At 43.2% G+C, this 23,340-nt stretch overlaps 1 protein-coding gene across 4 annotated transcripts in view; it reads left to right on the forward strand.

Moving 5' to 3' along the window:
- The window catches only part of rgs11 (regulator of G protein signaling 11), a 50,818-nt gene extending 28,602 nt beyond the window's left edge, over nucleotides 1–22,216 (forward strand). For 2 of the 4 annotated variants that reach the window (XM_077723963.1, XM_077723961.1), the window contains 4 exons: nucleotides 10,093–10,180; nucleotides 10,276–10,414; nucleotides 21,725–21,807; nucleotides 21,904–22,214. In XM_077723963.1, coding sequence (XP_077580089.1) covers nucleotides 10,093–10,180; nucleotides 10,276–10,414; nucleotides 21,725–21,807; nucleotides 21,904–22,024 — 431 coding nt within the window. In that variant the 3' untranslated portion in view covers nucleotides 22,025–22,214. Of the gene's footprint in view, nucleotides 1–4,073; nucleotides 4,154–10,092; nucleotides 10,181–10,275; nucleotides 10,415–21,724; nucleotides 21,808–21,903 lie in introns of those variants that run through there. The other 2 variants (XM_077723964.1, XM_077723962.1) reach the window with 2 other exon arrangements.
- The last annotated feature ends 1,124 nt before the right edge of the window (nucleotides 22,217–23,340 follow it).

Genomic DNA, 23,340 nt, shown 5'->3' on the forward strand with positions numbered 1-23,340 from the left:
GTCAATTCAAGTCAATTCAAGTCAATTCAAGTCAATTCAAGTCAATTCAGGTCCATTCAGGTCCATTCAGGTCCATTCAGGTCCATTCAGGTCCATTCGGGTCAATTCAGGTCAATTCAAGTCAATTCAAGTCAATTCAAGTCAATTCAAGTCAATTCAAGTCAATTCAAGTCAATTCAAGTCAATTCAAGTCAATTCAAGTCAATTCACGTCAATTCAAGTCAATTCAAGTCAATTCAAACCAATTCAAGCCAATTCAAGTCAAATCAAGTCAATTCAAGTCAATTCAAGTCAATTCAAGTCAATTCAATTCAAGTCAATTCAAGTCATCTCAAGTCAATTCAGGTCAATTCAGGTCCATTCAGGTCAATTCAGGTCAATTCAAGTCAATTCAAGTCAATTCAAGACAATACAAGTCAATTCAAGTCAATTCAGGTCAATTCAGGTCCATTCAGGACAATTCAGGTCAATTCAAGTCAATTCAAGTCAATTCAAGTCAATTCAAGTCAATTCAAGTCAATTCAAGTCAATTCAAGTCAATTCACGTCAATTCAAGTCAATTCAAGCCAATTCAAGCCAATTCAAGCCAATTTAAGCCAATTCAAGTCAATTCAAGTCAATTCAGGTCAATTCAGGTCAATTCAAGTCAATTCAAGTCAATTCAAGTCAATTCAAGCCAATTCAAGTCAATTCAATTCAATTCCAGTCAAGTTAAGTCAATTCAAGTCTAGTCAAGTCAATTCAAGCCAATTCAAGCCAATTCAAGCCAATTTAAGCCAATTCAATTCAATTCAAGTCAATTGAAGTCAATTTAAGTCAATTCAAGTCAATTCAAGCCAATTCAAGTCAATTCAATTCAAGTCAATTCAAGTCAATTCAAGTCAATTCAAGTCAATTCAAGTCATCTCAAGTCAATTCAAGTCAATTCAGGTCAATTCAGGTCCATTCAGGTCAATTCAGGTCAATTCAAGTCAATTCAAGTTAATTCAAGACAATACAAGTCAATTCAAGTCAATTCAGGTCAATTCAGGTCCATTCAGGACAATTCAAGTCAATTCACGTCAATTCAAGTCAATTCAAGCCAATTCAAGCCAATTCAAGCCAATTTAAGCCAATTCAAGTCAATTCAAGTCAATTCAGGTCAATTCAAGTCAATTCAAGTCAATTCAAGTCAATTCAAGTCAATTCAAGCCAATTCAAGTCAATTCAATTCAATTCCAGTCAAGTTAAGTCAATTCAAGTCTAGTCAAGTCTAGTCAAGTCAATTCAATTCAAGTCAATTCAATTCAATTCAATTCAAGTCAATTGAAGTCAATTCAAGTCAATTCAATCACTTCAAGTCAATTCAAGTCAATTCAAGTCAATTCAATCAATTCAAGTCAATTCAAGTCAATTCAATGGAAGCAATCACTTTGTTCAGGGCAAGTTCATGGTGAGTAAACTCAAATATGGCTCAAACAAAGGAATCAGAATTTTTTTTAATGAAATAGGGGTGGTAGTCCGTGCCCTTCTATGGAGAATTTAATTAATATAACATGTCATTTATAACAGACAAAGCTGTATACCAAAACTACCAATCAAAGTAAAAATTAACACTTCTAAACCTTCAGTATGGTAAAATAGCATCAATTTTGATGTACACAAAAAAGAAAAAAAAACATACCAAACACCACGGCAGTAGTGAAAAGGGCCCAGAAACAATTTCCTCAGGGTACCCAGGAGAACCAACTTGGACACTAAGCTTCTGGTAACCTTCTATAGAACCACTGTGGAGAGCATCCCGGCATACTGCATCACAGTGTGGTACGCTGGAAGCACGGCAGCAGACAAAAAGGTCATGCAGAGCCAGTTACATTGTCGGGACCCATACCAGCCTGGTCACAACCTGTTGCAGCTGCTGCCCTCTGGCAGACGCTACAGGTCTCACAAAGTACGGACAAATAGGCTTAAGGACAATTTTTTCTCACATTCATCAGGACTCTAAACTTGCGGTAACACGACACAATCCCTTCTGTGTAATAACTTCGGGGTGAGGTAACATGAAAAGACGTTGGGCGGTGATCGGACTCCTACTGGCTGCCTGAAGGTAAGCGAGAGACAGGAAGAGGTAAGGGATCCGCTCGGGGGGGTGATACGATGATGATGATCACGGCAAGATGCCAACGAGTCTGAAATTTTATATATGATTTTACATTTGAGCACCCTGGTCAATGCTTCCGGCAGTATCGCAGCGGTGTTAGGTGATTCGCTCCTCCACCTCGCTCTATCCTCTGCATTGACTGTCCTGGGCAAAACGCACCGCTAGTGCTATGCGGGCCTGACTGGACGACGTCTCGACGGGCCAGCTTGCCGCTTGTTTTATGGCCAGCCGGGACACCCCACTGAAGGACATGTTTTCCACTTCTTTGCTCTCAGCCTGGTCGCCCTCCCGACTGGGGATTCATTTTTTTCCATGTTTTGGACAGCACGTTTGCCCTCCTCTGGCCCCCTGCCTCCCTCCCATTTGTTTTGATTTTAGAGTTTTGGATTTGGGGACGTTTGGGGTTGGTGGCTTAAGGGGAGTACTGTCATGTTAATTTTATATGTAATTGTGTATATGTAAACATGGGATATTTATATGTATATATCTCATGTTTACTTCTCTTCCGTGAGTAGCTGCAATTTCATAATACCACTCAACCACCTTTTAACTCAATTTGATGTCTACCACAGCATTTGTTTCATTCTAGTATATAAATATAACAGCCAAATTAACTTCAAATACTTTTCTTCCACATCTGAAGTCAGAATCAGTGTTTCATCATAGTTTTCTCAATTTATGCGTTTTTTTGCTCCCCAGCAGAAAAGCATATCTGTTACATCCAATTTTCAACAAACTGAAGAATCAACTGCTTGTTCTTTGACTCCTATATTAAATATTTACTGTGACTTCACATTGTTGCTTCTTTAGCTTTCCTTAGTTTACCAGAAAGTAGCTTTTATCTTGTTGTCGCTATGATTGCACTGTTTTATACTCCCTTAACTGTTTCACTAGCTCCTTGCTATTTTTTGGGTCATGTGACTTTTCTTACCCTTTCTCCATAACCTTCAACTGCTCGCCTATAATCTTAGAGGGATTTCCTGGCCCCCATTCTCCGTCATCTATTTCTCTGTCATATTCTCCGTCCAGGGCGGCCCGGTGGGACAAGTGGTTAGCGTGTCGGCCTCATAGCTCTGGGGTTCTGGGTTCAAATCCAGATCATATTCACCTGTGTGGAGTTTGCATGTTCTCCCTGCCTGGGTTTCCTCCAGGTACTCCGGTTTCCTCCCCCAATCCAAAAACATGCATGGTAGGCTGATTGGACACTATAAATTGCCCCTAGGTATGGGTATGGGTGTGAGTGTCCATGGCTGTCTGTCTCCTTGTGCTCTGGCCACTCATTCTGGCCAGGAGTCAGCAGGGACAGGATCTAGAACCCCCTGCGGAGGTGATAAGGGGATAAAGCAGTTCAGAAAATGAGATGAGATTTTCTCCGTCCATTGTCTCAATTATAGTCAGTAGGTCTTCTGTAAATTCCGGTAGTTGTCATTATATTATTTTACCTATATTTAAGTTGCAACACAAAAATTCTCATTCCAACAGACCGCTGCTTGTCTTGAAAACGTCAGGATTACACAGCGCTGCTGCTTCAACTCACTTCCTCTTGGCATTCATACACATCAAAATTCATGCATCTGTGTGTGAGGACTCATTTATTTTTTTGTTTTGTCTTCTCTTGGGTAATGCTTCTTGAAATCACGGGACATTTTCTCTGTTCTTGCTGCTTGTCAGCTCACAGTTTTCTTTATTCAATTATCTGTTCTTGCAGCCAGGGAGCTTAATGTTGTCTTTATTTAATTCTCTGTTCTTGCTGCTTGGCAGCTCACAGTTTTCTTTATTCAATTATCTCATTTCTATATCTGTAAATGTGGAAGCCCGCCCCTTACTTCAACGTCAGCCCAACTGGGTGCCTCAGTTGTTTCAGTTTCCAATCATTCCACCCTTCTTACTATGCGTGTTGCCTGCTCTTGTTCTACTCTTCACTATTCTTTAGGATGTTCCTCAGGGCTCCGGGACTCTAACCCAGCTTTTCCAGCCTCTCGTCAGGATACTGGTGGAGTTTGCCACACTCAGGTATCCCCTTTAATCTGTTTTCTCTATTCCATTCCTTTTATTTGTCTCTTGTATATAGCTCTCATATGTTTCTGTATTCTATCCCAGGTCGTCTTTTCAATTTTTTTAAAATTTACAGACAGGTTACTACTCGGATGCAGATAGTGTAAAGAAGACAAACTTGAGCTTTCTTTGTTAGCCTTTCTAAAGAGAGCAGTCCAGCTGCCAGACCCCATTGTCTGTGTTCTCTGTGCTACACGATGAGACCTCATGGGTGATCCAAAGTTTGCAAAATGAAGATTTTTAGTGACCGGGCGTGGCCTCCACTGGTGGTACCAATCATTCCAAGCCATGTTTACTCAACATGAAATTGAAAGTATATTCTTATTATGTTCGTGCCGAGACGTCGTGGCACGGTCGGAGGGATTTGGACCCAGTAGCGGGGAAGTAGGAGGAGGACGAGGCGAATTGCGCTCAGGGTAAACATTTTAATAACCCAAAGCCTTTCCGAATAACAAGGACTTGTGCGTCCAAAGTGAAACCGAACCAGAGCATGGAGTACAGGTGACATCAAGAAGAATGGTAGCGTGGCTGCATGGCCATGGAATCATACGCAGGAATTTACGCAGGTACCTTCACATCAATGTATGCAGTATCACGCAGTACGACCTGACAATGAATACCAATTCAGTCTTGTTTAAATACACACATTCGGAAGTAATCATGAATCACTCGCAGCTACTCCAAGATAACAGCAAGTCGTAAATCCTTGCAAGTTGAAAATTATATTTGCCAAATTTTACCCCCAACTCTGAAGAGCTATATCTTGGTTGTTCTTCAATAGGTGTGCACCAAACGTTCTGTACTCGATTATTGTCCTGCCATAAGGGTCCTATAGAAGTCTTTTGCGAACGCTCAACAGTGCAAACTAGTGGTGAGATTTATCTTAGCTTCTCCCTGTCCAGGTTTTACCAGGTTGGGTTTTTTTTAAATCAGATTTTCTATCTGTATGTTTACAAGACTTTGGTAATGTTTAATTTCAAAGCCCATACCCACAATCAGTAGTTCGCATTAAACATGTACTAGTAGCACTTTAATCTGCCTCTTAAAAAGTACATCGGCCCATGAAATTTGGGGAACATTTTCCCGTTAGTCCTCCAAACTTACTATGTCCTTTACGTACAAATCGTACAAAATGTTTCTCACCACTGTTTTTTCATCGTAGAGCTATTCAATTTGGTGACTCGATACTACGTGAGAAACTGCACAAAACGATCTCTTGTACCCATGTACCAAACCAAAAATTGAGTTGGCTATCATGGATTAAAGTTGGAAAAATTTGTGATTTTTGGCTGCTTTCAGGCAGCGCATTTGAACAAACTCAACTCAGGGGATTTAACATATCGGTCGGCCTCAAGTGTAGTGGAATTTGTTCCCATGACTGTGCGTGGCCTCCACAGGCACTCAAACTTCAAGTGTTTGTGTCAGGAGTCGCTGGATTGCCTCTCCTGGCATGACGTCACGATAATTATCAGCTGTGACTAATTACGTGATTAGATTATTTTTGGTATTTAAGCATTATGATTTTCTGTAAACGCTGTCGGATCGTTCTGGTTTCGTTTCCTGTTTATCCTCGTAGTCATTGCCGTTTCCATTGACGCCACGCCGCATGTTCTTTTCGTTTGTAATGAGTGGTCAAGCCAAGTTATTTATGTTATGTTACCCCGTTTATTAAATCAACCTACAAAAGCTACAGATCTGCCTCACCTTTCCATTTACTTTGGCGACTCTGCATCTGGGTTCAACTTTCCCTCCGATCGCGTCGCTCTACGCGGCGCGATCGTAACAGCACGATCCGACCATCATGGACCCAGCGGAGCGCCACCCACGCTCGCGCCGACGCGCTCGGCAACGCCGACCATCCACCTCGAAGACACCGGACTGCTTGGAGTGTATAAGAAACCCCTCAGAATCGTTTAGGAGTTTTGTAATGAACACACCGTGGTGCGGGGCTCTCAGGCACATCATTGCTGGAGATGAGTCTCAGCTGGTAGGAGAGTTAGAGCCGCAGCGTACTCATACGCCCCACCACTGCTATGCACGTCGCCCTGGGAAGCCTTTACCGTTTAATCATGATGCCCAGGTGCGTACAACCACCAGAGACCGCCCAAGTTATCTTATGCCTATGCCCAGAGGAATTGATTCACCATGGAGGGAGCCTGAAGATTCTGGTGAGGAGGACATCGTTGAGGAAATTGATTTTTTCGCTGGCGTTTCGGAATCCGATGATGAATTCTTCGACCAATTCGGACCCCGAGACCTTCCACTGGAGGAGGATTATCCCGATTTTTCCCCCGATAATTCCTACTACAAATACCCCGACCAGCAATTACAGAGTGGGCTAACCACCAATTATGGGGCACGACGTGATGGCGGGGGTGCTGTGCAATCCTCCCAGAGGAGGCGCCGAGCGCCACGCCGTAGAGCGAAGCGAAAGCAATGCCTGGACACACCAACCACTGTCCAAGTTACGCGCCCGACCACGTCCCTCCAAGCTCCTTTTCCGACCACGTCCCTCCAAGCTCCTTTTCCGACCACGTCCCTCCAAGCTCCTTTTCCGACCACGTCCCTCCAAGCTCCTTTTCCGACCACGTCCCTCCAAGCTCCTTTTCCGACCACCACCACGCCTTTCCAAGTTCCCGAAGTTACTCGGCCGACCACGCCCTTCCAAGTGCCCGAAGTAACTCGGCCGACCACGCCCTTCCAAGTGCCCGAAGTTACTCGGCCGACCGCGCCCTTCCAGGTGCCCGAAGTTACTCGGCCGACCGCGCCCTTCCAAGTGCCCGAAGTTACTCGGCCGACCGCGCCCTTCCAAGTGCCCGAAGTTACTCGGCCGACCGCGCCCTTCCAAGTGCCCGAAGTTACTCGGCCGACCGCGCCCTTCCAAGTGCCCGAAGTTACTCGGCCGACCACGCCCTTCCAAGTGCCCGAAGTTACTCGGCCGACCACGCCCTTCCAAGTGCCCGAAGTTACTCGGCCGACCACGCCTTTCCAAGTGCCCGAAGTTACTCGGCCGACCACGCTGTACCAGCAGCTCCTAAGGACTATGCAGCCCTCCCAGTTCCAAGTGCCCGAAGTTACTCGGCCGACCACGCCTTTCCAAGTGCCCGAAGTTACTCGGCCGACCACGCCTTTCCAAGTGCCCGAAGTTACTCGGCCGACCACGCTGTACCAGCAGCTCCTAAGGACTATGCAGCCCTCCCCGTTCCAAGTGCCCGAAGTCACTCGGCCGACCACGCCTGTCCAAGTGGCCGAAGTCACTCGGCCGACCACGCCTGTCCAAGTGGCCGAAGTTACTCGGCCGACCACGCCTGTCCAAGTGGCCGAAGTTACTCGGCCGACCACGCCTGTCCAAGTGGCCGAAGTTACCCGGCCGACCACGCCTGTCCAAGTGGCCGAAGTTACCCGGCCGACCACGCCTGTCCAAGTGGCCGAAGTTACCCGGCCCACCACGCCGTTTCAAGTGCCCCAAGCTCCTGTGCCAAGGCCACGCAAATTACTCCCGTTGCCTTTGGGGTCGCCGGTCGCACCCGTACCAAAGCCACGGATCAGGTTTCTGGTGACGGACGGCCATTCTAGCACCGCTCTCCCAAGCACCGCTCTCCCAAGCACCGCTCTCCCAAGCACCGCTCTCCCAAGCACCGCTCTCCCAAGCACCGCTCTCCCAAGCACCGCTCTCCCAAGCACCGCTCTCCCAAGCACCGCTCTCCCAAGCACCGCTCTCCCAAGCACCGCTCTCCCAAGCACCGCTCTCCCAAGCACCGCTCTCCCAAGCACCGCTCTCCCAAGCACCGCTCTCCCAAGCGCCTGCCCGTCCAGCGCCTGCCCGCCCAGAAGTGGCGACGATGCTCCGGCGCTCGCAGAGGATGGGGCCGGCGACGTCGAGAGTGGTATTTCGCCGGAGTCCCTGGAAGAAGGGGCTGGCGACGTCGAGAGTGCCAATTCGCCGGTGCCCCTGGAGGAAGAAGCCGGTGACGTCGAGAGTGGCAATTCGCCGGAGTCCCTGGATGAAGGGGCTGGCGACGTCGAGAGTGCCAATTTGCCGTTGCCCCTGGAGGATGGGGCCGGTGACGTCAAGAGTGGTAATTCGCTGGTGCCCCTGGAGGAAGAAGCCGGTGACGTCGAGAGTGGCAATTCGCCGGAGTCCCTGGATGAAGGGGCTGGCGACGTCGAGAGTGCCAATTTGCCGTTGCCCCTGGAGGATGGGGCCGGTGACGTCAAGAGTGGTAATTCGCTGGTGCCCCTGGAGGAGGAAGCCGGTGACATCGAGTGTGGCAATAAGCCGGAGTCCCTGGAAGAAGGGGCTGGCGACGTCGAGAGTGCCAATTTGCCGTTGCCCCTGGAGGATGAAGCCGGTGACGTCAAGAGTGGTAATTCGTTGGTGCCCCTGGAGGAGGAAGCCGGTGACGTCGAGAGTGGCAATTCGCTTGAGTCCCTGGAAGAAGGGGCTGGCGACGTCAAGAGTGGAAATTCGCCGGAGTCCCTGGAAGAAGGGGCTGGCGACGTCAAGAGTGGTATTTCGCCGGAGTCCCTGGAAGAAGGGGCTGGCGACGTCAAGAGTGGTAATTCGTTGGTGCCCCTGGAGGAGGAAGCCGGTGACGTCAAGAGTGGCAATGCGCCGGAGTCCCTGGAAGAAGGGCTGGCGACGTCGAGAGTGCCAATTCTCGTTTCTGGCCGGCGCGGACGCCCGCCGGACCGACCACTGCCTCGTCTCGTTTCTGGCCGGCGCGGACGCCCGCCGGATCGACCTCAGCCTCGTCTCGTTTCTGGCCGGCGCGGACGCCCGCCAGACCTGCCACTGACTCGTCTCGTTCCTGGCCGGCGCGGACGCCCGCCGGATCGACCACAGCCTCGTCTCGTTTCTGGCCGGCGCGGACGCCCGCCGGATCGACCACAGCCTCGTCTCGTTTCTGGCCGGCGCGGACGCCCGCCAGACCTGCCACTGACTCGTCTCGTTTCTGGCCGGCGCGGACGCCCACCGGATCGACCACAGCCTCGTCTTGTTTCTGGCCGACACGGACGCCCGCCAGACTTGCCTCTGCCCCGTCTTGTTTCTGACCGGCACGGACGCCCGCCAGACCTGCCACTGACTCGTCTCGTTTCTGGCCGGCACGGACGCCTGCCGGACCGACTACTGCCTCGTCTTGTTTCAGGCTGGCGCGGACGCCCGCCGGAGCGACCTCTCCGTCTGTTCTTGGGTTGGTGTGGACGACCACCGGACAATGCTAGGTCAAGCACTCACCCTCACCGCTTGTTTCCGTTTCTCATGTTGTAATTGACCTTGGGACGTCTAGAATCCGTCCCTTAGAGGGGATGTACTGTCAGGAGTCGCTGGATTGCCTCTCCTGGCATGACGTCACGATAATTATCAGCTGTGACTAATTACGTGATTAGATTATTTTTGGTATTTAAGCATTATGATTTTCTGTGAACGCTGTCGGATCGTTCTGGTTTCGTTTCCTGTTTATCCTCGTAGTCATTGCCGTTTCCATTGACGCCACGCTGCATGTTCTTTTCGTTTGTAATGAGTGGTCAAGCCAAGTTATTTATGTTATGTTACCCCGTTTATTAAATTAACCTACAAGAGCTACAGATCTGCCTCACCTTTCCATTTACTTTGGCGACTCTGCATCTGGGTTCAACTTTCCCTCCTGTTACGATCGCGCCGCGTAGAGCGACGCGATCGTAACAGTTTGAAGCCTCTTCGTGTGAACAAGCGATTTTGCGACGCACTGCTTCGCGTTGAGTCAGGACTCAGCATGCTCCAGAGCATGCTCCAGTAGTCTGTGCCATGTTGGGGTTGCTTAGGCCCATTTTTTACTGTTTGCAGTTTTCTGTATAACGTGCAATCATTTTTTGCCATCATTCACTTTTGTCAATTTGTTTCTATTTTTCCCCAGGGGAGAATTTGTGTTTCTGGCAGGCCTGTGAAGACATTAGGCATGGAGAAAGCTCCAAAATTGTTGATAAAGTAGCTGAAATATACAAGTAAGAACAAAGACACTGACATTGTGAAATATGACAAAAATACACACTTTGAGGCTTACCATTTTATTTTAATCGCTCTGTTGCATGTTAACCAGAAATTTCTTGGCGCCTGGAGCCGCACGCTGGGTGAACATTGACAGTAAGACCATGGCTAAGACCTTAGAGGGCATCCAAAACCTGCATCGCTTTGTCATGGATGATGCACAAATGCACATATACTTCCTGATGAAGAAGGTCTGGGTCATTTTATATAATATTAGGCTATTGATGTTCTTAAAGGTGCTGTAAACTCAAAGTAAAAAAGAATAAATTGTTGGTAGAACAAAGTTAAGACTTTTGAAGAATTTTGAATGAATAAATTAAACATTAACTATGCAATGTTTATTTTCTTCATTGTATTTTCCTGTTGGTACTAAAGGATTCAGTAAGCGTGGGACACTGAATTGGTGGCCAGCCAATCGCTGGGCACAAGGAAAGGACATCCATTCACACTCACACTCATACCAATGGGATATTTAGGGTGTTCAAACAGGTTACCATGCATCTTTTTGGAGTGTGGAAGGAAACTGGAGAACCTAAAGAAAACCCAAGTGAACCGAGGGAGAACATCCAAACTCTACACAGTGAGTCGCCAGCTGAGGTCGAGGATATGGCCGTGATAATCATAAAACCACGAAGATAGGACAGTGAACTAACTGATAAGACGATCCAGCGGCGTGGTCATGTTCCTGGTGGCTTCAACTATTTTTCGCTGGCTAAGGACTCACACCAGGAAGCGCTCGGAAGGGGCTGGGCCTGTGATTGGATGACAGGCGCAATGTCCACCAGTCTGGTCCGGGGCCTGCCTGACAGTTGTCTGTAGTTGGGGTTTTGGGGAGGATGTGTGTTCTGTCTGTGGGATTATTGTATGCATTTCGCCTATTGTGTCCCTCGTGGTTTCTTTTATCGCGTATGATCTGGTGTGCGTATTTTATCATCAACCCCTGTCTGTCCATTTAAACCTTGTGTTTGGGAGTCTTTGTCGGATTGTCTGCTTTACCCAGATTTGTGTACGATTTTTCAATGCCATGTTCCAAGTTACTCGTTTCCCCATGTCTTTCCATGTCAGAATTGGTTTTGTTTTTTAAATCTAAGTCCTTGTTATTATCTGAAGATCCTGGCTTAGGTATTAAAGTTTTTGCTTGAGTACTCCATTCCACACCCTTGATTGATTCCCTGCATTTGGGTCCTTCTGCGTTCCATGCTTGATGCCACACTTACCGTGACACTCCCTGACCGGACAATTCGCCTACAGACGTTTTGCCGACGGACATCTGGCCGATGGACAGTTCGCCGAGTGGGAGTTTGGCCGAAGGGATTGTTAGCCGAACGGATAGTTAGCCCAACGGATAGTTAGCTGACCGGATAGCCAGCCGACCGGACGTTGTGCCGAAACGGGATTCACGCTAGTGACTAGCCTGAGATTTTGAGTCTTGCTTTTATTTGTTCAATAAAATAATAAATTAAACACTTTATTTTATTCACACACAGTTTACAATAAATTACAATTAATATTAGTTGGATGAAATTTAGGATATGTTAGAGGAAAGACCGGTCCAATAGTACTGCACCCCGCTGGACATAGTTCATCTCTTCTCTCTTGTGTGTGTGTACATGCTGCCAATGTATATATATATTTTGCGTCATTGGACAATCGATGGAATCTTCAAGAGGAACCGTAGGGGCAGCAGGATGAGCTTCTGTCTGCGAAAGGTTTTTGGCACACAATGTAACATGGCGACTGCTATTTTTTTTTCATCTATCAAAATGCTTTTCAGTAGGGGCTTTTACGAGAAGCGGAAGACAGGGAAGTGGCTTCCAAATTTTTCCTCATGGATTTTGACATTATTATTAAAACATTTTTTCACTTTCACAGAAAAAAATTTGTATGTGAAGGCGGGGAAGATGAGGCCACAAAGTGAAAAAGGATCACAGTAATGACACAATGGTTTTAGGGCATTGTGGGACACAAGAAAAGTGGATCTTGGGCGCGATGGACGATTGGTTAGCGTATCGGCCTCACAGGTCTGGGGTTGAAGGTTCGATCCCAAGTTGGTCCTCACTGCGTGGGGTTTGCATGTTCTCCCTTGACTTGTGTGGGTTTTCTCCAGGTACTCTAGTTTCCTCCCACATCCCAAAAAATCCAGTCGGCTGGTTGAACACTCTAAATTGCCCTTAGGTATATGTAAGTGTGAGCGTGAATGGTTGGCTGTCTCCTCAAGCCCAGCAGTTGGCTTGCCACCGGGTCTTCCCTGCCTGGTGCCTGCAGTTAGTTGGCTTAAGCTCTGTTTACTCACCCACGCATATAAGCCGCACCCTTAAAATTGTTGAATTTGACAATTTTACGTGTATAAACCGTCCCCTGATTCACAATTTTCACCTCCATATTCATGGTTTTAATAGGGCCTACAAAAGTGATGCTTTGAATGAAAAATCTTAAGAAAAGTTTTTACACGTGGTATTTCTGAGATACTGTATGAATCAAGAGATCACTATTAGGGTCAATATCATACGTTATTATTCCTGCCTTTTTAAATGCAAAATGTTAAATTATTCAATTTGAAAAAATAAATAACTATATCTTAATGAGAACCTGATGATTTCTAATGACAGGATTACAATTTTCTTACCCAAAGATTTAGATGCGGCAGCTATATTGCTTCTAATGTCAAAATATCACAATTCTTTCGATGGTTCATATTACTGAAATAGTTGTCAATTTCGAGCAAGAAATAAAACTAAACAAAAAATCTAAGTGGAAATTTGTTTTATTTCAAAATCAAGGCTACTCGCATCTGGATAGTCAGGGCACGTTTAACTAGGGAAGACGGCAGCGCCTTAGGTAAGATGGCGGTGCCCCGAGCAAGCAGTGACTGGCACGTGAGTTTTTTTCTTGAATTTCATTCATAGACATTTAAATAAATTTTGTTTAGCATTTTATCTGTTCATCTTCTCTCTGTTTTGAAATAAATTACCGTATCGGCCGCATTGTCTTGCGTCATGGCGCCATGACGTCATGGCGTCATGATGGAATGAGTTTATGTCACCCTGTTATGGCATTGTCAACTGTGTCTATGGTAAGTTTTAACGGATAGGACATTTACAGGTGAAGGGAGACAGTCTTTAATGCCTAATATCAATTTTGGAAAATACATTTAAATTATATCCAGCAAAAAAAGCTGAGTTTCTCTTAGCAGTAAATTCTAACATAAGTATTTTAAGCTAATCAAAGTAGGTTATATTCCTTTCTGTTCAATTTCCTTCTCATTTGACATAATTATTATTGTTATTGCCTGCTTAGGATTCTCCTGACAGAATTATATTTTTAATTGTCCAATGTTCTACACATTTTTAAAGGAATCTGATTGCATTCACTGACAGAGGTTTCCAGCACCTTTAAGTAATATTTGATGTTTCTTCACTGTTTTTTTTGGCTACATTTAAGGGGGCACTCGGACGTTTGGTCGCCGGACGTTTGGTCCCCCGTTGGTCCCCGGTTACTGTTGAAACCAGCTCTCAAAATTATATTCACAGGAGTTTTATATCTAAATATCTACTGTTGATTCATGAGAGAGTTTAATATCTAAATATCTACTGTTGATTCATGAAAAAGAGAGGTTAATATCTAAGTACTGTTGAAACCAGCTCTCAAAATTATATTCACAAGAGTTTAATATCTAAATATCTACTGTTGATTCAGGAGAGAGACATTAATATCTTAGTACTGTTTAATATCTAAGTACTGTTGAAACTAGCTCTTAAAATTATACTCATGAGAGTTTAATACAGTGGACCCTCGCTTATCGCGGGTAATGGGGACCGGGACACCCCCGCAGAAGGGTGAAACTGAAGTAGCCGGGCGCCATTTAAAAACGCTTACAGAAACGTATAACACGTGACCAAAACCACCACCAGGCTAATATGCTGTTCATTCAGGTGCTTTATTCCACATTAGAACGCAGGTGTTATGTTGGTGCATACAAACAAATATAATATAGTATATATATAGAGTAAAAAAACTGGAAATGTAATAAATGTAAACTTTTATTCAGAAAACTCGGAAATTCAAAAACATCATAGCAGAGTCACTCGATCCTTGCATCATGGCAGAGTCACTCGATCCTTGTGGGCTTTGAAACCTGTCTTCTGAAGTTCGTCCTTGAAAAGAAATGTTCGGGACAGCATCCTCTTCCAGTAGAGTCCAGTTTCATCCATGTTGAAAACTTGCTCCGGGACATAGCCATTTTCTTCTATCATTCCCGGAAACACATCCTCAACATAGCGCCTCACTTTTGCTCCATGCAGCGACACATTCCTTAGTCCGACTCGCCGCTTAAACCTCTCAAGCCAGCCCTTACTTCGGATTAAGTTTCCGTCCAGGCTGATTTGCTTCGCCATACAATCACGGATCCATATGACCAGTGCATGGAGAGAGTTTGGGAGGCATCACGAAGGGCTTCACAAAACGTTTACGCTTAACTTAGCGAGAAGCGTACTGTATAGCACGAGATAGGCGTGGACTGAGAATGGGCATCTGTGGCGAATGGGCCAATAGGGAGTCGAGTACATTCAGTGAGCATTCAGCTGGCCAATCAGCTTGCGTTTATGCCCGTGATGCGGAAGTGACGCGGCCGTAATCCCCCATGATGCTTTGCGCATACGTGCATTTTTTGTGTTTTAAAATTTATAAAATGATAGAATTACTAATTCTAATTGAATATTTTGTTTCCACGCCCTGTAGGACGACGTAATTTATAATCTTAATGTAATATCTTTAAAAAAAAAAAAATCCTGAAAAAAATCTGCGAAGCTCTGCAGGCAGCAATAAGTGGAACGCGAAGTAGCGAGGGTCCACTGTATCTAATTATCCAATATCAAAATATCAATAAGAGCACTCATTTAACATACCGGCTGCTGCCCTTGACTGTCATAAGCGTCCAATGAACCTTCATTCTCTCTGGGGGAACTTGCAATGTTGAAATACTTTAGATGGTCAGTTTTATTAAACAAATAAAAGTATTAGCGTACTTCTAGCCCGGAACTTTGACATTAAAACAAAAGGCAATAAGTTAATTTTACTTATTAAAAAGAAGACAAACAAATTAACAGATGGTGATTTTATTGAAGCAGTAAACTTTCCAAATTCTGTACGAAAAAATATTGTACAAATTATGTACAAAGGGAATCCACAGATGGGAGTTTTCATTAAAAAAAACAATAAAACTTACACATACTACTTACTATTTAAGGTCAATTCGCAGACGTTTTGTCCCGCCGTCGGTGCCGTGCCATCTCTGTTGTGCGCCGGTCAAGAAAGAATGGAGGTAGGTCGTGTGATAGCTTATATAGGTATTGTGGAAATGCAAAATGGAATCAAGGTCGCTCGGGGTAACCCGGATGTAGATCTTGCGTGGCAATGCTCTTATTGATATTTTGATATTGGATATTTGGATATTAGAATCTCTCATGAATGGTTTCAACAGTAGATATTTAGATATCAAACTCATGAATCAACATTTACTGCTTCAATAAAAACACCATCTGTGAATTTGCTTTGTCTTCTTTTGAACAAATACATTTGACTTATTGCCTTTTGTTTTAATGTCAAAGTTTCGGGCTAAAAGTATACTAAGACTTTTATTTGTTTGATAAAAATGACCATCTAAAGTAGTAGTAGTAGATATTTAGATATTAAACTCATGCGGATATAATTTTGAGAGCTGGTTTCAACAGTACTTAGATATTAACCTCCATCTCTCATGAATCAACAGAAGATATTTAGATATTAAACTCTCATGAATATAATTTTGAGAGCTGGTTTTAATAGTACTTAGATATTAAACAGTACTTAGATATTAAACAGTACTTAGATATTAAACAGTACTTAGATATTAAACAGTACTTAGATATTAACCTCCTTCTCATGAATCAACAGCAGATATTTAGAAACTAAACTCTTGTTGAGAGCTGTTTTCAACAGTACTGTTACAGATTACAGTTATGCATACCGGTCAACCTCTGCCGATAACTGCCCTTCTAAATGATTATGATTCCCCGTACAAACCCCCCCAAAAAACGTACAAACACCGTACGACGCATGTTTACTCGCGGTAACTCGTTTCTTACTATGTGGCTCCTCCATGCTTGATTGCACGATATTTACTCTATGTATATTTATGCATGCGCATGTCATCCTTTATCGATATTGCCGTACGACCGCTAAAAAATACATACAATTGGGGATAATTTTTGCTGGTATACCGTGACAATAGTAATGATCGATCACAGTAGATCACAGTAGCGTCGTTGGCTACCAGCCTACGAGACTATCTGGATTTTAGCCAAAACGGTCTTGTTGAGATCGGTTTTCATAAATATTGGCGATTTTAAAAAAAAGTTCCCCGTACAAAAGTCAGTGTACGGCGTACATGATTTGAAATGGTAAAAAAATAGTATAAAATACGCATAAAACGTACAAGTTGACAGGTATGGTTATGCATAGTGACATCTAGTGGGTCATCACTGTAACTTTCTCTCAGTTTGACCCATAATGCTTTGCACTGTTGTTTGTATTCATTCAACAAAAGACACATGGTGTCAGAAGTGGCTGGCTAAAACTCGAAGCAATGGCAAACAATGGGATTCCGGCGCCAAAGGGCATGCAGATGTCCGGAGATTTGGCAAAGAACTGGGACGTTTTTCAGGCTGGATTTGAGGACTTTGTGTTAGCCACAGGGCTATACGAGATGCGATTACCGTGAGTTAAAGGATGAGATGATTTGTGACAGGCACTTGCTCAGAGTTGCAAGTGAGGACACTCGAAGGCGCTTGCTGTGTGAGCGAGACCTCACGTTGCCAGATACAGTGGAAATATGTCACCTTGCTGAGCTGACTGAGAAACGCATAAAAACCACGGAAAGCCAGCTAGTACAAGTGGACAGTGTGTATGCAGCAGAGAGACAGACTGGGAGATGTAGAATGCCTGACAAGAGAAGTGTGCAGTTGGCTTGCAAATACTGCGGAAACAAGCATGGCAAGGAACAATGCCCAGCCTATGGTAAGGCAAAACATTTTGCCAAGGTATGCCAGGCGGTTAACAGGACCAAGAAAGTAAATGTGCTGGAAGCTGTAGAGCAAGAGAGAAGAGATGAAGACTGATATGTGGATAATACGTTCATAGACACAGAATGCATCAGCGCAGTGAATTCAAAAGGCAAGAAATGGTTTGTGCACCTAAGATTGAACAAGAAAAGACAAGCATGCCAGCTAGACACCGGTGCCACTTGCAACGTCATGAGCTGCAGGACCAAAGAGAAGTTGTCGCCCGGTATAGCCCTACATCCAAGTTCAACTAGGCTGAGACTTTACTCAGGTGAAACGATGCTATCACAAGGGAGATTCCACACAGAATGCGCCATCAAAGGAGTCCCTCCTCTCTGGGGCCACACGTGCACGCCTGGGCCTATTGACATTCACAATACCGGAGGAGTTGAACAAAGTAGAGGGAAGAGAAGGCATGCCCCTCACGAAAGAGCAGCTGCTATACAAGTATGCTGACGTCTTCAATGACCCTGTGGAGTCAGTCCCAGATGAAATACATTTTGACCTCGATCCAAATGTATCCCCAGTACAGAGCGCACCTCGGAATGTTCTTGTAGCATTTAGGGAGAGGGTCAAGGACGAACTAGACAGACACATCAGAGCAGGCAATTTCACAACAACGAGCGAACTTACAGCATGGATAAGTAATATAGTAACAGTTGCAAAACCGGAAATGATAAGGCTGTGTTTTGACCCTAGACCATCAAACCGAGCACTGCTGAGGTCTCACTATCACATGCCAATGCTTGAAGATGTACTGTACCAGCTACCCAAGGCTAAAATATTTACATTGGTCAATGTCCGCAACGCTTTCCTACAGTGAAGACTTGACGAGGAAAGCAGTCGCTTGACGACGTTTTGGACACCATGGGGCCGCATGAGGTGGCTTAAGCTGCCATTCGGTGTTTCAGTAGCACCGGAGATCTACCAACGCAAACAGCACAAACTTCTAGCAGGCCTAGCTGGCATTGAACCAATAGCAGACGACATCCTGGTTGTTGGGTGCCGTGAAGTTGAGACTAGGTGAGTGAAAGCTGCAATTCAAACTTCAGTCGGTTCACTTCCACGGGCACATACTGTCGTCAGACGGACTTAATATAGACCCTGAGAAAACACGAGCTGTGGTGGAGATGCCGACTCCCACAGATGCAAAGGCTGTGCAACGCTTCATCGGGTTTGTAACCTATCTCGCCAAATTCCTCCCAAAGGTCTCTGAAGTGTGTGAACCACTCCGCAGACTCTTGGATAAAGATACAGAATGGCACTGGCTGGCCAAACACGACAACACAGTAAAGGAGATAAAGCGGCTGGTCTTCCACACACCTTTTCTCCAATACTATGACATCACAAAACCTGTCACCATCCAGAGTGATGCCAGCATGAGTGGGCTTAGATGCTGCTTGCTGCAAGGCGGATAGCCGATGGCTTTCGCCTCGACAGCCCTAACACAAACTGAACCAAATTATGTTCAAATCGAGAAAGAGTGTCTGAGCATAGTTTTTGCGTGCCAAAGATTCCACCAGGACTTATATGGCAGGGAATTGATCATAGCAGAAACGGACCACAAACTGCTGATCGCCATATTCAAGAAGCCCATCCTGAGTTCGCTAAAACGTCTCCAAGGAATGTTAATGCAACTGCAGTCCTACAACCTGGACGTGGTATATAAACCACACTGTGTTCTCAGCCCAGGCAGAGTATGCGCAGCCGGACCAAGCCGAACACCTGAATGTCACTCCTTTCCGATACCAGCAGATAGTGCAGCATACAGAAACTGATGAGAAACTCCAGGAGCTGAAGAAGATAATCCTGGCTTGAAGGAGGACACCCAGCTGGCAGTGCGAGACTACTGGCTATTCCAAGATGGATTGAACGTGCGGAATGGGGTGGTATACAGAGTCCAGTGCATCATTATCCCAAAGGCCCTCAAAGCAGAGATGCTCAGGAGGATACACTTGAGCCATATTGTTGACGAGGCCTGTTATAGACTGGCCAGGGGCACCCTCTTCTGGCTAAGTATGAGAGCTGAAATCAAATATTTTGTAGCTAACTGTGCCGCATGCAATGAGTACGCAAGGGTTCAGCAAAAGGAATCCATGATGTCACATGAGATACCCACGCGTCCGTGGAAGACGGTGAGCATGGACACAAATGCATATGCAGGCAAAGACTTTCTTATTTTTGTAGCCCACTACTCAGATGTCTGGGAAATTGACCAGCTGCCTGACCTATCCGCCAACACGCTGATCAAGCGCTGCAAAGCCCAATTTGCGGATCATGTGCAACCGGACAAGGTAGTTACGGACAATGGACCCCAATTCCCCAGTGAACAATTCAGAAAGTTTGCTTCAAGCTAGGGTTTTACTCATGTCACGTCGTCGCCCCGCCATCCGAAGTCAAACGGCAAAGCCGAGGCAGCTGTAAAGATAGTCAAATCGCTCTGTAAGCGGGCGAATGCAGATGGGACAGACAGATGGAGGGCCATCCTTCACTGGCGCAACACGCCCACAGAGGGGATAGGCAGTAGTCCCACCCAGCGACTAATGTCAAGGAGGCTCAAATCCTTTCTACCAGTTGCAGAAAGCCTACTCCAACCACATATGGTGGTCAGAGTGACTGACAAGGAAAACGGCGATTGGCGAAGTCGACCTATGACAGATCCGCCAAAGACCTCCCACAGCTAAATGTGGGAGCCCAGATTAGAATGAAGCCGCTTCCGGGTGACCGCAGAGGGAGATGGCCATTGGGCCAATGCATTAATAAAGTTGCTCCTCGCTCATTCGTGGTGGATGTTCACGGCACTCTCTACAGGCGCAACCGCGTGGATCTACATGTGGCAGAGCGCTCAGCGCAAATAAAGGGTCCGGAACGGCGAAGTCTGGAACCGGGACCGGTGACTGGGACATCAACCCAGGGAGAGACAGCCCATGGGTCAGGCCATGGGGAATCGCACCGTGCGGAAAGCCCAAGCGCCCCAAACAGTCTGGCTCCTCGCAGCCCGTCTACACCAGCACCAGGACGATACCAGACACCGGAGAGACGCAACGACTCACCAGGCCAGGCAGTCTACACACGTTGTGGCCGCCTCTCACAGCCACCGCCTAAACTGAATTGTTCATCATTGAAGAGCATACATGAAAAACATTGGTCCGACTGGGGTGTACGCCGCACGGTGCCCTTACTAAGCCCAGACACACGCATACATAGACAATGACAACACACATGAAGAAATTGCACTCAAAACTTTGGTTTATTGTTGGATTACTGTGGTTTGGTTGTTCGATTGCTAAAGAAAAAAAATGAAAGAAAGAAAAAATGTCATTGTGTTACAAGAATAGTTTAACGTGACAGAGCAGTAATCTAAAGAAGGGAAGATGTTACAGATTACAGTTATGTATAGTGACATCTAGTGGGCCATCACTGTAACATGCTCTCAGTTTGACCCATAATGCTTTGCGCTGTTGTTTGTATTCATCCGAATAAAGACACGTTCAGAAACAAGTACTTACTCTCTGTCACCATTAGACTGGCGACCAAAAGACCGGGGACCAACGGGTACCCAAACGTCCGGCCAGGATTTAAGGGGACCAAAATTTTGTATAATAATATGCATAGCTGGGGAGGGTTGCCAGAAATGTACTCAAGTAACCTAGAAATGACATTGCTTGCAGCTCCTATGCAGATGCTTCACGACTACAAAAAGTCTCAGGTCAATCGCTACTAATTTATTTTGTGCTAAAAATGTATCTGATTTATCAGACAGAGGAAATTATAAGAGCTCTTACATGAACCCAAAAAGGGACCGTCTGACATGATTATTGCAATTTTGACTACACGATTTTGTGTGGATGTTTGGTCTAATGGAATCTTGTGATGCAACGTCTCAATGGTGTAACTGGTAGAGCCACTCTTGGCATCTCTGGCAGAAATTAAATAAATGTATGCAATATGTATTTAATGTGTAGAATAAATAAGAAAAATGCAACAAATCTATTGTAGCCTAACAAAAGCGGGACAATAGTAACATTTTTTCTAATCAAATCTCAAGAAAAATTATGGTGCGACAAAAAAACATACCGATACATTTTAATTTTTTTAAACTTACTCGGGATAATAGAAAGGAAAAAACTGTAACATGACAACCTACGTCAGATAATATGTAATGTATCAAAGAACATCTTTAAATATATATTTAACTCTTATAAAGATTCATACTGTGATCAATTTGTGTTAAAGTGAGTTTTCCTTTTATTTATTTTAAGATAAAAGCAATTGAACCAGGATTAAGCCCTGCATAATAACACAATCTTACGTAATATATGTATAAAGGATTTTTGATTTTTAAAACAATTAATATATAGAGCTGCAATTCTTGCCTTTCTGTGTGTATGCTTTGGTCTTTAGGATTCTTATCCCAGGTATGTTAAATCGAACCTTTATAAGAACATGCTGACCAGGGCTGCTATTCCGCAGGAGACAAAGAAAAGGTGAAGAAGATCACACATTTCTGAATGGTTGATGAGGAACCCACCTCAATGTGTTAACTCCCCTCTAACTTTCACTTCTGTTCTTTACTTGTTAAGCGTGTTCCCTTTTATGAGGAGACAACGACACTCAAGCCCTTCACCTGCCAAAGTCATCACTCAAGAAGAATGCGTCACCCAAGGCTCTGGGCAGCCAAGAACCAGCTCTGCGGCTATCTGAAGACAGGCTAAAACACATCAGGTTCTATCTAGAACTATATATTTCATTCATTTGTTGTCACCACCTTAAACTTTCTCACTTTGAACGACTACTTCCAATTTTTTCCTGAACTCCTTACTCGAGGAAAAAATAAATAAATGTATGTATGTATGTATATATATATATATATATATATATATATATATATATATATATATATATATATATATATATATATATATATATATATATATATATATATATATATATATATATATATATATATATATATATATATATATATATATATATATATATATATATATATATATATATATATATATATATATATATATATATATATATATATATATATATATATATATATATATATATATATATATATATATATATATATATATATATATATATATATATATATATATATATATATATATATATATATATATATATATATATATATATATATATATATATATATATATATATATATATATATATATATATATATATATATATATATATATATATATATATATATATATATATATATATATATATATATATATATATATATATATATATATATATATATATATATATATATATATATATATATATATATATATATATATATATATATATATATATATATATATATATATATATATATATATATATATATATATATATATATATATATATATATATATATATATATATATATATATATATATATATATATATATATATATATATATATATATATATATATATATATATATATATATATATATATATATATATATATATATATATATATATATATATATATATATATATATATATATATATATATATATATATATATATATATATATATATATATATATATATATATATATATATATATATATATATATATATATATATATATATATATATATATATATATATATATATATATATATATATATATATATATATATATCCTCACATGGACCCATATTAATACCAACAAAATTCAGATCTAGCCGAGGTTAATCATGATCAATCAATTAATAAGAAGAATGGCACTTTTTTGCAATTAACTTCACAGTTTAATAATCTTCAATAGCAAACAAGTTATTAAGTGGTTTTAGGCATGTTTTAAGTAAAAATAAAGGCGAAATGAATGAGTACTCCAAAAATAATATTTTAATACAGTACTGATTTATGTTCATAAAAGTTGTTAAAATGTTGAGTGTGAAATGAAAAAAAATCTGGCAGTCATGTTAATTCATTTTTTTAATAAACAGCTGCTGTTTTTTTCTCTT

Source organism: Stigmatopora nigra, chromosome 9 (genome assembly GCF_051989575.1).
Source record: "Stigmatopora nigra isolate UIUO_SnigA chromosome 9, RoL_Snig_1.1, whole genome shotgun sequence".
In the NCBI taxonomy this organism is placed as follows: Eukaryota; Metazoa; Chordata; class Actinopteri; order Syngnathiformes; family Syngnathidae; genus Stigmatopora; species Stigmatopora nigra.